Here is a 14684-nt window from a genome sequence, read left to right as displayed (position 1 = left end):
ATTGACAACAGTGTTTATTTACAGCTGTGATTCTCGAATTGCCCTGTTCGTGCAGAAGTAGGGTCAAAATATGGTCAAAAATGTATCATGATGAAATTTTTCATATCAGTCAATATCATAATTATCACGATAAATGTCTTTTTTTTCCTTTCAAGTTTAAAGGCAGATCTTTGCTCCTGAGTGAGGTGAACATTTCACAAATTAATATTACATGTTTTGTCTTAGAAATGCACATTTAACAGTAGCTTGAGTTGGGATGCAGATGTAAATTTGTTCATCAACAAATCATCTGTAAAAATGGTAATAACCACAGGTAAAACCACGCATTGCACCTCTCTGCCATGGTAAAAAGTAACTGTATTATTGTTTCTGTGGTATTTGTTATGAAAAGCAGTATATTATTAAAGACATTTAGTAATACAAATGCATAAAAAACTGCTATAGCCAATTAACAAAAATACTGTAATTATATTAAATTACTCCTTTAATACATTTAATGTCTACATTAATGATAAAATAAAATTTGATTTGAATATCCCACATTTCTGCCACAATCCCATGGTTTCAGTTAGTGTTACTACAGTTAATGTTGGCGACTTATCATTTTAGCTCAATGTTTCTCCTGTTTTCTGCTGCGTCAGTGTTGTTAAGAATGTCAGCACTGTTTTATCTGGCTTCAAACTAGTTAAAATCACTAGGCATTTGATTAATGGTTTGTATGGGAGAACACTGCGCCAAAGTTGAACACTTTTCACTGGTTTTTCACTTTTCACTGGATTATGTTCTAAGCTCACGCTGAGCCAAGCTGATAAATGTTCAGTTTATCTCACAGTTCAAACGGGCAGTTCTTGTTCCGGTTTTGGCGCGTTTGCTATATAATGTTTCTCATACACAACAGAAATGGCAGGGCTTATCAGTTATTGATAAGCATTTGCATAGAGCATAAACATTATATCGAACACTTATGGAACTTTTGCTATAATTTTATCAAGGAAAATTATAGCTGGGGAATCATTTAACCATATGTGGCCTTCAAGAAGTATTGTGGTTGTCTTGTCAGTTCAGTCCATCAAGGCTTCAGGAATCTTTCTTATTTTCTGCTCTAGTTATTTCTTCTTATTCATAATTATGAAAAGTCTGTCCTTTGCTCCAGTGTGTATATGTGTTTTTTTTTTCTCCTCCCCCCCCCCCAGATACCTCACTAGCGTAAGTCACCTGATCTTGGATGAAATTCATGAGAGGAGTCTTCAGTCTGATGTTCTTCTCACCATCGTGAAGGACCTGTTAATTGCTCGAAAGGACCTAAAAGTAGTCCTCATGAGTGCCACACTTAACGCTGAGAAATTCAGCAAGTATTTCAGTAAGAGAATTAACATAACTTCAAATAATTCAGATGGATGAATCCAAAATAAATATTTTTTTTTTATACAGTTTTGTTGTGAATTTACCAGTTATCATTTAGGATTGTTTAACTATATGTCTTATAATATATAACAGTCTAATACAGCTCTCTGTACTCCTCAAAGGAAGTGTGCCAAGACCTAGCATAACGCTAATGACCAGGATAATCGGTTTAGCATTTAAGGGGGAAAAAGTCAGATCATGAACAGTGGGAATCCAACCATTCAATAAGGATCAGACACATAACTATGGTAATCATTGAAGATTGCATTTTCTTTCTCTTATAGATAATTGTCCCATGATCCATATTCCTGGATACACATTCCCAGTGAAAGAGTTTTTACTGGAGGACGTGGTGGAATTGCTTGGGTGAGCTCATTAAAAAAAAAAAGAAATAGTGATATATTTACAAAATACAGTATCATTTCTAAAGTTTGGGGTCAGTAAAAAAATGTAAGAAATTAAAACAGTCACTGCCCTTACTAAGGATGCATTAAACTGATCAAAAATGACATTAAAGAAATCTATAATGTTACAAAAGATTTATATTTCAAATAAATGCATAAAAAAAAAAAAAAACCTTTCTATTCATCAAAGAATCCAAAAAAAATATTACTGTTTCCACAAAAATACTAAGCAGCACAATTGTTTTTAACATTAATAATAATAATAATAATAATAATCAGAAATGTTTCTTGAGCACCAACTCAGCATATTAGAATGATTTCTGAAGGATCATGTGACACTGATGACTGCTGAAAATTCAGCTTTTCCATCACAGGAATAATTTACATTTTAAACATATAAAAAAACCCCAAAAAAACAGTTATTTAAAACAAATTATATTATGTTTCACAATATTACTGTATTATTGCTGTTTAATGCAGCTTTGGCGAGCATAAGAGACTTCTTTCAAAAACATTTAAAAATCTTACTGACCACAAATCTTTGAATGATGGTGTGTATTTTATACTTATTGCACTGCTGGATCCAGCTACTTAAGATAGTAGCTGTTTTACATGGTTCCAGCTGGTCCAAGGTGGTTTAAGTGCCATTAACTGTGAGCTAGACTTAGTAGAGGTCAATTCATTCAGAGCTGCTAGACCATCTTGGATAAGCTGGCAGGCACCTGGTTGAATAGGTTAAAGGATTAATTCACCCCAAAATTAAAATTCCGTGTTTAAGCAGCTCTTTTCTATACAGTTCATCAGTTCGCATACTTACTAACCACAGCTTTTTGAATTGCCATGGTAGAGTAACTGATGACACAATTGTAATTTTTGGGTGAACTATTCATTTAGGCTGGTATTTCTTTTTATTTTGGAGTGGTTTTAACTCCATTTGAGATTTTCCCACATGAAATGGCACAATGGCTACAGTATATGCAGGATAGAAGTTGACTGACTGAATGCTGGGAGTGTCTTCTAACTTTGTATCATAGATTCCAGCCAAAGCAACATGACCGAAGACCTCGCTATAAGAGAGGGTTTATGCACGGCCAGAACGCACGGCCAGAGAAAGAGCAGAAAGAGGCAGAATACCGCGAGAGCTGGCCCTGTTACGCCCGTACGCTCAGAGATCGGTCAGTATTTTTTGAGAAACTATTGAATGACAGTAACCTCAAACTTTGACATGTACAAACACATTAAAGTAAATGCAAACTATTTAACAAATTGCCTTAAGTTATTTAATGCAGTTTGAAAATACAGCTTTTTGCGGGCTGAAATTAGGCATTGTTGACGTTTTTTCTTGCAGCTGTTAATGTGAATTTTTTGAAGTATAAATATTTCGCAGCACTTGTGTTGAGTCACTGAGATGTGATGTAGCATGACCTGTCTGCTCTGTGATTGGCAGGTACTCAGACAGCACCATTGACACGCTGGAGATGATGGATGATGATGAGAAGATCAATCTGGAGCTCATCGTAGGATTGATCCGACACATCGTGATGAAAGAGGATGTGAGTGCCTTCCTTGTAAGCCTGGCTGTTATTTTTGTGTATTTCAATTCAATTCAATTCAAATTTATTTGTATAGCGCTTTTCACAATACATATTGTTTCAAAGCAGCTTTACAGAAAGTGCATTTCAGAAATGTACATAGAGAAATACAGTTAGTTAATCATGTATTGATTTAGGGCATAAACATATCGCCAGCGTCGAGTCGTCTCTTCACAGGCGCCGAGTCGTCTCTGCACGGGTGTTGGAGAATCTGTAGTTTCCATGAGAGGCTGGATACAAACTGGAGCTGACGATCTGTATTTACCTCGGGACTGGCGTCCCGAGATAACAACAGAAAAGCAGATGGGAAATAATTAGCGTAGCTGCTGTTCGTAATATTAATGCATTCAATCTGATTCAACTGTAGTATAAAAGGTAGGTATTATGTGAATGCTTGGCTAAAGAGATGCGTCTTTAATCTAGTTTTAAACTTGGACAGCGAGTCTGAGCCTCGAACAATATCAGGAAGGCCATTCCACAGTTTAGGAGCTAAATGTGAAAACGCCCTCCCTCCTTTAGTGGACTTAGATATCCTAGGAATGACCAGAAGCCTCGAATTTAGTGATCTTAAAGAGCGCGATGGATTGTAGGGCGATAGAAGTTCCGTTAAATACACGGGAGCTAAACCATTTAGGGCTTTATAGGTCAGTAGTAATACTTTGTAATTGATACGGAACTTTATAGGTAACCAATGTAGAGACGACAGAATTGGTGTTATATGATCATATTTTCTTGATCTAGTAAGAACTCTAGCAGCTGCATTTTGGACTAACTGTAGCTTGTTTATTGAGGATGCAGGACAACCTGCTAATAAAGCATTACAGTAATCTAGTCTCGAGGTCATGAATGCATGAACTAACTTTTCTGCATCAGAAACAGATAGCATGTTACGTAGCTTAGCAATGTTTCTAAGGTGGAAAAAGGCTGTTCTTGTAACATATGAAATATGATTTTCAAAAGACAAGTTGCGGTCTAATATAACACCCAGGTCTTTTACTGTAGAGGATAAAGTAACAGGACACCCTTCTAAATTAAAGTTGTATTGTAAGAGGTTTTGTGGGCAGTTTTTTGGACTAATAAGTAATACCTCCGTTTTATCTGAATTTAATAGCAGAAAATTACATGTCATCCAGTATTTTATATCTTTAACACACTCTGTTAATTTAGATAATTTATTGTTTTCATCTGGTCGTGATGAAATATATAATTGAGTGTCATCAGCATAACAGTGGAAATTAATTCCATGTTTTCTTATAATATTACCAAGTGGCAGCATATATATTGAAAATAGCAGAGGGCCTAACACAGATCCTTGCGGTACTCCATAGTTTACTGACGTTATCTTCGATTTTTCCCCATTTAAGCAGACAAAATGGTAACGGTCTGATAAGTATGATCTAAACCAGTTTAATGCCTGTCCCTGAACACCAGTGTAGTTTTGTAGTCGGTCTAAGAGTATTTTGTGATCTATAGTGTCGAACGCAGCACTAAGATCAAGTAAAACTAATATTGAGATAAAGCCTTGGTCAGAAGCTAGAAGTAAATCATTTGTGATTTTAACGAGCGCAGTTTCTGTGCTATGATGCGGCCTGAATCCTGACTGAAATTTTTCATAGATGTCATTTTCTTGTAAGAAAGAGCACAGTTGAGCGGACACCACTTTTTCTAGAATTTTAGACATAAATGGAAGATTTGAAATTGGTCTATAATTTGCTAGGTTATTATGATTTAATTGTGGTTTCTTAATGAGAGGTTTTATAACTGCCAACTTGAATATTCTTGGAACATGACCTAAGGATAAAGACGAGTTAATAATATTGAGAAGAGGCTCTTCCACTACAGGTAACACTTGTTTCAGTAGTTTAGTTGGTATTGGATCTAATAAACACGTTGTTGGTTTAGATGCAATGATAAGTTTATTTAGCTCTTCCTGTCCTATAGTTGCAAAGCGCTGTAGTTTTTCTTGAGGGGCGATAATTGAGGCTGAATCATAAGACACCATTAAAGATTGTACATTTACAATTGTATTTCTGATGCTTTCTATTTTCTCAGTGAAGAAATTCATAAAATCATTACTACTACACTGTAACGGAATATTTTGCTCAGGTAACGTCTGTTTATTTGTTAGTCTAGCCACGGTGTTAAATAAAAACCTAGGTTTATTTTGGTTGTTTTCTATTAGTTTGCGGAGATGCTCAGCCCTGGCTGCTTTTAGGGCCTTTTTATAACGTGACATGCTGTCTTTCCAAGCGATTCTAAAAACCTCTAAATTAGTTTGTTTCCATTTACGCTCTAAATTACGAGTTTCTCTCTTTAGAACATGTGTAGCACTGTTGTACCATGGTGCTTTAGTTTTCTCTCTAACCTTTTTTAATCTAATTGGTGCAACGATGTCTAATGTACTAGAGAAAATGGTGCTCATAGTGCTAGTCATTTCCTCTAGTTCATCTGTTTGTTTGGGTTCACTAAGCAGCTGAGATAGATCAGGTAAGCTATTTGAGAATCTATCTATAGTTGTTGGAAGGATTGTTCTGCCTGGTCGATAACGTGGCGCAACATGACAAATTTCAGCGGTACGTAGTATGCAAGTGACCATGTAATGGTCAGTGACTTCATCACTTTGCGGTATAATATCTATATCGGTTGGATTTGTTCCATGTGATATAATTAAATCTAGCGTATGATTAAGACGATGAGTGGGACCAGTTACGTTTTGCTTGACCCCAAAGGAGTTTAATAAATCTGTAAACGCAGCCCCTAACGCATCATTTGAATTATCTACGTGTATGTTAAAATCTCCAACAATTAATGCTTTATCGACATTGACCAAAAGATCTGAGAGAAAGTCTGCAAACTCTTTTAGGAAATCAGCGTAAGGCCCTGGCGGTCTATATACAGTAGCCAAGGCTAGAGATAATAGGGATTTCTTTCTTACATCTAAGAGAGTAACATTTAGCACAAGTACTTCAAACGAATTAAACCTGTGACCTGTTTTCTGAGTAACAGTAAGAATATCTTTATAGATTATAGCAACACCACCGCCACGACCAATCAGACGGGGCTCATGCTCATAACAGTATCCTGATGGAGTAGACTCATTAAGACCGAAATAATCATTTGGTTTAAGCCAGGTTTCAGTAAGGCAAAATACATCGAAACTATTATCTGTGACCATTTCATTTACAATAACCGCCTTAGGTGTAAGCGATCTAATGTTTAAAAGACCTAGCTTTATAAATTGTTTTTGTTCACTAATATTGAGATTTTCTGGTTTAATCACAATTAGATTTTTCCTAGATCCTGCAGTAGATTTATTATTTGATCTCACTAAACGAGGAATAGACAAAGTTTCAATATAATGTTCTACATTGGTACTTATATCAATTAAGTTTGGACAGCAAAGAGTGTGATTTGGACTTTGACTTACTAGTCATATGGTGTGTAGCATCTTGGAGATGTTGTCCGACAGAAGAGCCGCTCCGATTCTGCTGGGGTGAAGGCCATCAGCACGGAAGAGCCTAGGTCGCTCCCAGAAAAGATTCCAATTATTTACAAAGAGCAGTCTCTGTTCATTACACCATGACATTAACCATTCATTTAGAGCAAATAATCTACTGAACCTTTCGTGTCCTAGTCGGTAAGTGGGAAGCGGTCCAGACACGATGATCGTTGTTTCAGGCGATGTACTGCGTACCGTCTCGATCAGGCTCCTGTAGTCCTTCTTCAGAACCTCCGACTGCCGCAGCCTGATGTCGTTCGTTCCCGCGTGCAGCACGACAGCTCCGACGGGCTCGTCACCATTCAGAATCCCGGGAACCTGTGCAGCAACATCGAGAACACGAGCACCAGGAAAGCAGTGAGTGTGCACCTTACCTTTACCTATGGTAGCATGGACATGCCGGACAATGGAATCGCCGATGATCACAGCGTCGCGTTCCGTCTCGCGTAGAGGGGAGAAGCGGTTCCGGGTGGAGATCTCGAAGGCCGGGAGGGGCGGAGAGGTCCTAGCTCTGGTCCTGGCCCGCGTCTTCCGCTGTGGAATCACCCAGGGTCCATGGTGTTGAGTCGGTGCCGGAGTGAATGAAACCAGGGATGGTCGCATCCTGGGCAGAGAAACACACGGAGTAGACGAGGTCGGAGTCAAAAGGTTACTAACCACTGACTTGTGAGCATCGGCGCGTGATGTTTCAAGCGCGAATCGCCGATCTCGTAGCTCGGCCTGTCTCTCTAGTAGGTCGCGGATCTGCTTCTCCACGGATTCCAGCTCTAACTGCACAGAATGCAGCTCGAAGGTGTCCTCACCTGCACTCAAAGGTAACGTTAGACACACATCCGTTATATTCGCCATTATAGCAGATGTGCTATAATGGCGAATTGTAGCTTTCAGTGATACGGGTGTAAATAAGTCGATCGATAGGCGCGACCACGCGTGTAATGCTAGCGGGCTAAGGCTAGTAGCGGAAGTTCGAAAGGTTGGATATAAGTAGCGATATCAGAGCAATCCGATTGTTTTTTAAGGAGAATAGTATTCCAGATATGTTCACGCGCTATAAAAATGAAAAAGTTCGTTTGTAAAAGAGTGTAAAGAAGAAAATCAAGGTTTCTGAATTAATTCGACGGAGCTCCAAACACAACAACGCACTCAGTCGCGACGCACGCATTTATATATATATTTTTTTTTTTTTTTTTTTTTTTGGACACACACTCAAATGTGTGTCCATCACATGGACACACATTTGAGTGTGTGTCCATGTGACTTGGCCAAATCAGGGACAGATGGTGAGCCTTGAGTAAAGCAGAAACATGTTGGCATTAAATGTGTGCTAATGGGACTGCTTAGCAGATGCTCCTCTCCTCTCCTCTCCTCTCCTCTCCTCTCCTCTCCTCTCCTCTCCTCTCCTCTCCTCTCCTCTCCTCTCCTCTCCTCTCCTCTCCTCTCCTCTCCTCTCTCAATACCACATTCACATCCTGTTCACATTACTACAAGTTCATACTCTACATGGATACAATTAGTCTGAATTCTCAAATCTGAGAAACACGATGCTCCTATAATACCTACTTTTATACGCCTTAAATGGCTCATATTTCATTTTTTCCACTGAGGTCTACTTTTGTAGGTCATTTAGCTTAAACCCATTTTCTGTCCTGTCTCTGACCTTTAAGGGGGTCGCACACCGGACGGGAAGCGCAGCGCCTCGTCGCGCAGCGCCACGTCTTTAAAATTCTAACACATTATTCTCTATGAGTGTACACACACCGGCGGTGCCTTTCGGCATCTGTCTGCAGCGCCCAACTATGGCTCAGGAGCTTGTTCAAAATCCTGCCGCGCCACAGAGTGCCATTTACATAGTTTTACATAAAATTTACATTTATTTGTCTCAAATCGTCATTAATGTATATACTGACTTCACCCTGTGCTGCAATATACATTTAGTTTTACATTCATTTACAGAAATCAGCTGCGTGGATGAAAACTGCTGATGTTATCAGATTTTCAGGTGATATTCTCAATTAATTCAGTTAACGGACGCTCTGAGGTAAAGTGTTCAGACTGCAGACTTAGCAACGATTGTATTTAATTGTCCAGTACAATCATAACATAGTACAGACATTATCTTAATTCCATAATGTCCTTAAACATAACAATATTGCTAGCCATAAACTGAGAAAATGCGCGTCCGATGTGCGATACCTCGGCGCGGCTCTGCGCTTCTCGTCCGGTGTGCGACCCCCTTTAGTCTTAAACGAGCTGCTGTAAGACCTTGTGGTTATCCTCTGAGTCACGCTTTGGTGACGTAAGCCAGTGCAGACCCATTAGGCTTGTCAGCGTGTCCTTGAGGGTGAATGGGTTATGAAAACATACATTTTGGGACTAATTCTTTCAAATAAATCAGCATTTATAGGCAAGAGTCATGGAGTGTGTTTTAAACGTACACTTGAATATCTATATAAGGTTAAGTTTTAAGACACTTTTATAAATGCAAAACTTCTTTTGGAAAATAAATTTGGGAAAAAACTGAATAGGAGTAATGTCATCTATGGAGGAATGGCACTTTTTAAATGGACAAATTAATACAGGCATATTTATAACTGTTTATTTAATTAATAATAAATGATTAAATATATTTTTTACATTTAATAAATTGACTTTTAAAACATTAATTCATGTTTTAAAATATGGATAATGTTATCAAAATTACTCTCGTACAATAGCGAGTGGGCGTTGATACTTTTTTCTACGCTGTGACGCAAATCATAACAGTGGCCGTTTACTGACATGCCTTTTTAAGGAGCCCCTTAAAAAACGGATAATTTCAGATTGAGGGTATGACTGAGTGTTGCAAATGAAAAAAAAAAAAAATCTGCATATATATATACAGTGAGGAAAATAAGTATTTGAACACCCTGCTATTTTGCAAGTTCTCCCACTTGGAAATCATGGAGGGGTCTGAAATTGTCATCGTAGGTGCATGTCCACTGTGAGAGACATAATCTAAAAAAAAAAAATCCAGAAATCACAATATATGATTTTTTAACTATTTATTTGTATGATACAGCTGCAAATAAGTATTTGAACACCTGTCTATCAGCTAGAATTCTGACCCTCAAAGACCTGTTAGTCTGCCTTTAAAATGTCCACCTCCACTCCATTTATTATCCTAAATTAGATGCACCTGTTTGAGGTCATTAGCTGCATAAAGACACCTGTCCACCCCATACAATCAGTAAGAATCCAACTACTAACATGGCCAAGACCAAAGAGCTGTCCAAAGACACTAGAGACAAAATTGTACACCTCCACAAGGCTGGAAAGGGCTAGGGGAAATTGCCAAGCAGCTTGGTGAAAAAAGGTCCACTGTTGGAGCAATCATTAGAAAATGGAAGAAGCTAAACATGACTGTCAATCTCCCTCGGACTGGGGCTCCATGCAAGATCTCACCTCATGGGGTCTCAATGATCCTAAGAAAGGTGAGAAATCAGCCCAGAACTACACGGGAGGAGCTGGTCAATGACCTGAAAAGAGCTGGGACCACCGTTTCCAAGGTTACTGTTGGTAATACACTAAGACGTCATGGTTTGAAATCATGCATGGCACGGAAGGTTCCCCTGCTTAAACCAGCACATGTCAAGGCCCGTCTTAAGTTTGCCAATGACCATTTTGATGATCCAGAGGAGTCATGGGAGAAAGTCACGTGGTTAGATGAGACCAAAATATAACTTTTTGGTCATAATTCCACTAAACGTGTTTGGAGGAAGAAGAATGATGAGTACCATCCCAAGAACACCATCCCTACTGTGAAGCATGGGGGTGGTAGCATCATGCTTTGGGGGTGTTTTTCTGCACATGGGACAGGGCGACTGCACTGTATTAAGGAGAGGATGACCGGGGCCATGTATTGCGAGATTTTGGGGAACAACCTCCTTCCCTCAGTTAGAGCATTGAAGATGGGTCGAGGCTGGGTCTTCCAACATGACAATGACCCGAAGCACACAGCCAGGATAACCAAGGAGTGGCTCTGTAAGAAGCATATCAAGGTTCTGGCGTGGCCTAGCCAGTCTCCAGACCTAAACCCAATAGAGAATCTTTGGAGGGAGCTCAAACTCCGTGTTTCTCAGCGACAGCCCAGAAACCTGACTGATCTAGAGAAGATCTGTGTGGAGGAGTGGGCCAAAATCCCTCCTGCAGTGTGTGCAAACCTGGTGAAAAACTACAGGAAATGTTTTACCTCTGTAATTGCAAACAAAGGCTACTGTACCAAATATTAACATTGATTTTCTCAGGTGTTCAAATACTTATTTGCAGCTGTATCATACAAATAAATAGTTAAAAAAATCATACATTGTGATTTCTGGATTTTTTTTTTTAGATTATGTCTCTCACAGTGGACATGCACCTACGATGACAATTTCAGACCCCTCCATGATTTCTAAGTGGGAGAACTTGCAAAATAGCAGGGTGTTCAAATACTTAATTTACTCACTGTGTATTAGTCAAGTCACCTTCATTTATATGGCGCTTTTAACAATATGGATTGTTTCAAAGCAGCTTTACAGTGATAATAGGAAATTACCGTAACAGATTGTTTAGGCTTTACAACAGCTCTAGGATAAAGTTATTGTCCAGCTAAAGTTAGTTTTGATTGATTGATTCACTTACATTGCGAAGATCATTAGTTAATAACTTACCCCATTCTAACAGGAAAACCCTAACGCGCTCCGGCCGCCCATCCGCACAACAACAGTGCCTGGTGTCTCGAGAACGCACTCCCTGAAATAGGTTCGAAGGTGCAAACGATTATCCATTATCTCTGCGTAAACCTCAAAAACGCAAACCCGTGAAAACGTATATGCGCATTACGTGTTCAGTCTAAAGGTATGCGCATTTGAATATATATGTGTGCAGTAGTCCTTCTTTACAAATCAACCCTCAATAAAGTACTTGTCTGGCCTTAAAAATTTATAATACAGATTTTTTTTTTTGTGTCTGCGTAGCCACGCAAACTGGAATTATCCCGACAACATTTTATCTGTACTGAGGTAAAGGGAAGGGATGGAGGCCTTCACAGGGGAGGGACTAGTTGACACTTCAGGACTGCATTGTCATCGTGTCCAGGCGAAGGTCCTTCATCGGATCTGGATATGGCCTGAATCCGGCGGACTGCGGTAAACCTCGGATAAACAGAAAGACTAATATTAGCGTAGACGCCATCCTTCTTATGATGTAACAAGTGCATCAGGATTTATGGGGAGTGTTCCCGGTTCCGGCTGACCTAATCTATGCAGCCTAACATTGAATTATAGAAGTCTATAATGTGTTATGTGTATGCTAGGCCAAAGAGATGTGTTTTTAGTCTAGATTTGAACTGACAGAGTGTGTCTGCTTCACGGACAATGTTAGGAAGATTGTTTCAAAGTTTTGGTGCTAAATAGGAAAAGGATCTACCGCCAGCAGTCGATTTTGATATTCTAGGTATTATCAGCTGGCCGGAATTTTGAGATCGCAATTGACGTGACGGACTATAATGCGTTAAGAGCTCGCTCAAGTACTGCGGAGTTAAACCATTTAGTGCTTTGTAAGTAATCAGCAATATTTAAAAATGTATACATTGTTTAATAGGGAGCCAATGCAGTGTTGACAGAACTGGGCTAATATGGTCATACTTCCTGGTTCTGGTAAGAACTCTAGCTGCTATGTTTTGGACCAGCTGTAGTTTGTTTATTAAGTGTGCAGGGCAACCACCCATAATAGCATTACAATAATCTAGCCTTGATGTCATGAACGCATGAACTAATTGTTCTGCATTTCTCTTTGAGAGCATGACGTAATTTAGATATATTTTTAAGATGAAAAATGCGGTTTTACAGATACTAGACACGTGACTTTCAAATGAAAGATTGGTATCAAAGAGCACACCCAGGTTCCTAACCGACGATGAGGACTTGACAGAGCAGCCATTAAGAGTTAGACAGTATTCTAGGTTATTACGTGAGGAAGTTTTTTGTCCAATAATTCAAATCTCTTTTTTTCTCACAATTAAGTAGTAGGAAGTTGCTAGTCATCCAGTTTTTTATATCAGCTATGCATTCCGTTAAGTTTGTGAATTGGTAAGTTTTGTCAGGGCGTGAAGAAATATAGAGCTGAGTATCATCAGCATAACAGTGGAAACTAATTCCATGCTTCCTAATGATATCTCCCAAGGGTAGCATGTACACAGTGAAAAGCAATGATCCTAGTACTGAGCCTTGTGGTACGCCATACTGAACTTGTGATCGATGAGACATCTCTTCATTTACTGCTACAAACTGATAACAGTCAGATAAGTATGATTTAAACCATGCTAATGCAATTCCACTAATGCCAACATAATTTTCGAGTCTATTTAAAAGAATGTTGTGGTCAATAGTATCAAATGCAGCACTAAGATCGAGTAACACTAATAGCGAGATACAACCACGATCAGATGATAAGAGCAAATCATTTGTAACTCTAATGAGAGCAGTCTCAGTACTATGGTACGGTCTAAATCCTGACTGAAAATCCTTGCAGATACCATTTCTTTCTAAAAAGGAACATAGTTGTGAGGATACCGCCTTTTCTAGTATCTTTGATAGAAAAGGTAGATTCAAGATCGGTCTGTAATTGACTAATTTTGTATGATCAAGTTGCATTTTTTTAACAAGCGGTTTAATCATAGCCAGATTAAAAGTTTTTGGTACGTATCCTAATGACAAAGATGAATTAATGATATTAAGAAGAGGATCTATGACCTCTGGAAGCATCTCCTTCAGTAGCTTAGTCGGTATAGGGTCTAACATACATGTTGTCGATTTAGATGATTTAACGAGTTTAGAGAATTCTTCCTCTCCTATAGCAATGAATGAATCGAATTTTTCCTTAGGGAGACTACAAAGCACTGCCTGCTGCGATACTATGGTTTACGGTTGCATAGTTATAATTTTCTCCCTGATATTATCAATCTTATAAGTGAAGAAGTTCATAAAGTTGAAGCTTTATTTTTCATTAGTTTAGCCACTGTTTCAAATAAATACCTAAGGTTTTGTTTATTTTCTTCTAATAGGGTTGAAAAATAAGCAGATCTAGCAGCTTTTAAGGCCTCTCTGTATGCAATCGAGCTCTCCTTCCATGAAATGCGAAATACCTCTAGTTTTGTTTACTTCCAATTGCGCTCCATTTTTCTGGCTGCTCTCTTAAGGGGCTGAGTGTGCTCGTTGTACCACGGCGTTGGACTATTTTCTTTAATCTTCTTTAAGTGCAACGGAGCAACTGTGTCTAAAGTGCTGGAAAAGAGAGAGTTAAAAGTTTCTGTCGCAATATCGAGTTCTTCTAAGCTATCTGGGATGCTGAAATTTTTACCCTTAGATGGGTTTGGAAGTTTTTTGTATTTCCTAATTTGGGGAACAGACACAGTCTCTATATGATGATATCTAGGTGAAAGAGGCTCTATGTGATGGGATTTATCTGACTTTGGTGACGTGAGACAGCTAGCAGACGGTCGGTTTAGCCAGTCTGTCTGCTTCCTGAACTGAGCCCCAAATCATGTTTGAGCTCTAAGACTATGTGCCATATTACTAGAGAGAAGAGCAGCACCATCCCAGGAGGGATGAATACCATCTCTTTTCAACAGGTCAGGTCTGCCCCAAAGACTTTTCCAATTGTCTATGAATTCTATATTATTTTGCGGACACCACTTAGACAGCCAGCCATTGAGTGAGGCCAATCTACTAAGTATGTCATCACTCCGGGGGAAGGGGGCCAGAGCAA

General features: G+C 39.0%; 1 protein-coding gene across 3 annotated transcripts in view; it reads left to right on the top strand.

Moving 5' to 3' along the window:
- dhx36 (DEAH (Asp-Glu-Ala-His) box polypeptide 36) overlaps positions 1 to 14684 on the top strand; it is a 226734-nt gene that overhangs the window by 49881 nt on the left and 162169 nt on the right. For 2 of the 3 annotated variants that reach the window (XR_014607670.1, XM_084123912.1), the window contains exons 8-11: positions 1194 to 1360; positions 1689 to 1770; positions 2843 to 2983; positions 3256 to 3376. Coding sequence is in view for 2 of the 3 variants with exons in the window: in XM_084123912.1 (XP_083980038.1) it covers positions 1194 to 1360; positions 1689 to 1770; positions 2843 to 2983; positions 3256 to 3376 (511 nt within the window). In the remaining variant the exon portion in view is untranslated. The remainder of the gene's footprint in view (positions 1 to 1193; positions 1361 to 1688; positions 1771 to 2842; positions 2984 to 3255; positions 3377 to 14684) is intronic. The other variant, XM_084123913.1, reaches the window with a different exon arrangement.

This window comes from Abramis brama, assembly GCF_963993115.1.
Source record: "Abramis brama genome assembly, chromosome: 9".
Taxonomy (NCBI): domain Eukaryota; kingdom Metazoa; phylum Chordata; class Actinopteri; order Cypriniformes; family Leuciscidae; genus Abramis; species Abramis brama.
Note: the sequence above shows the minus strand (reverse complement) of the source record. Positions and strands in the feature narration are given on the sequence as shown.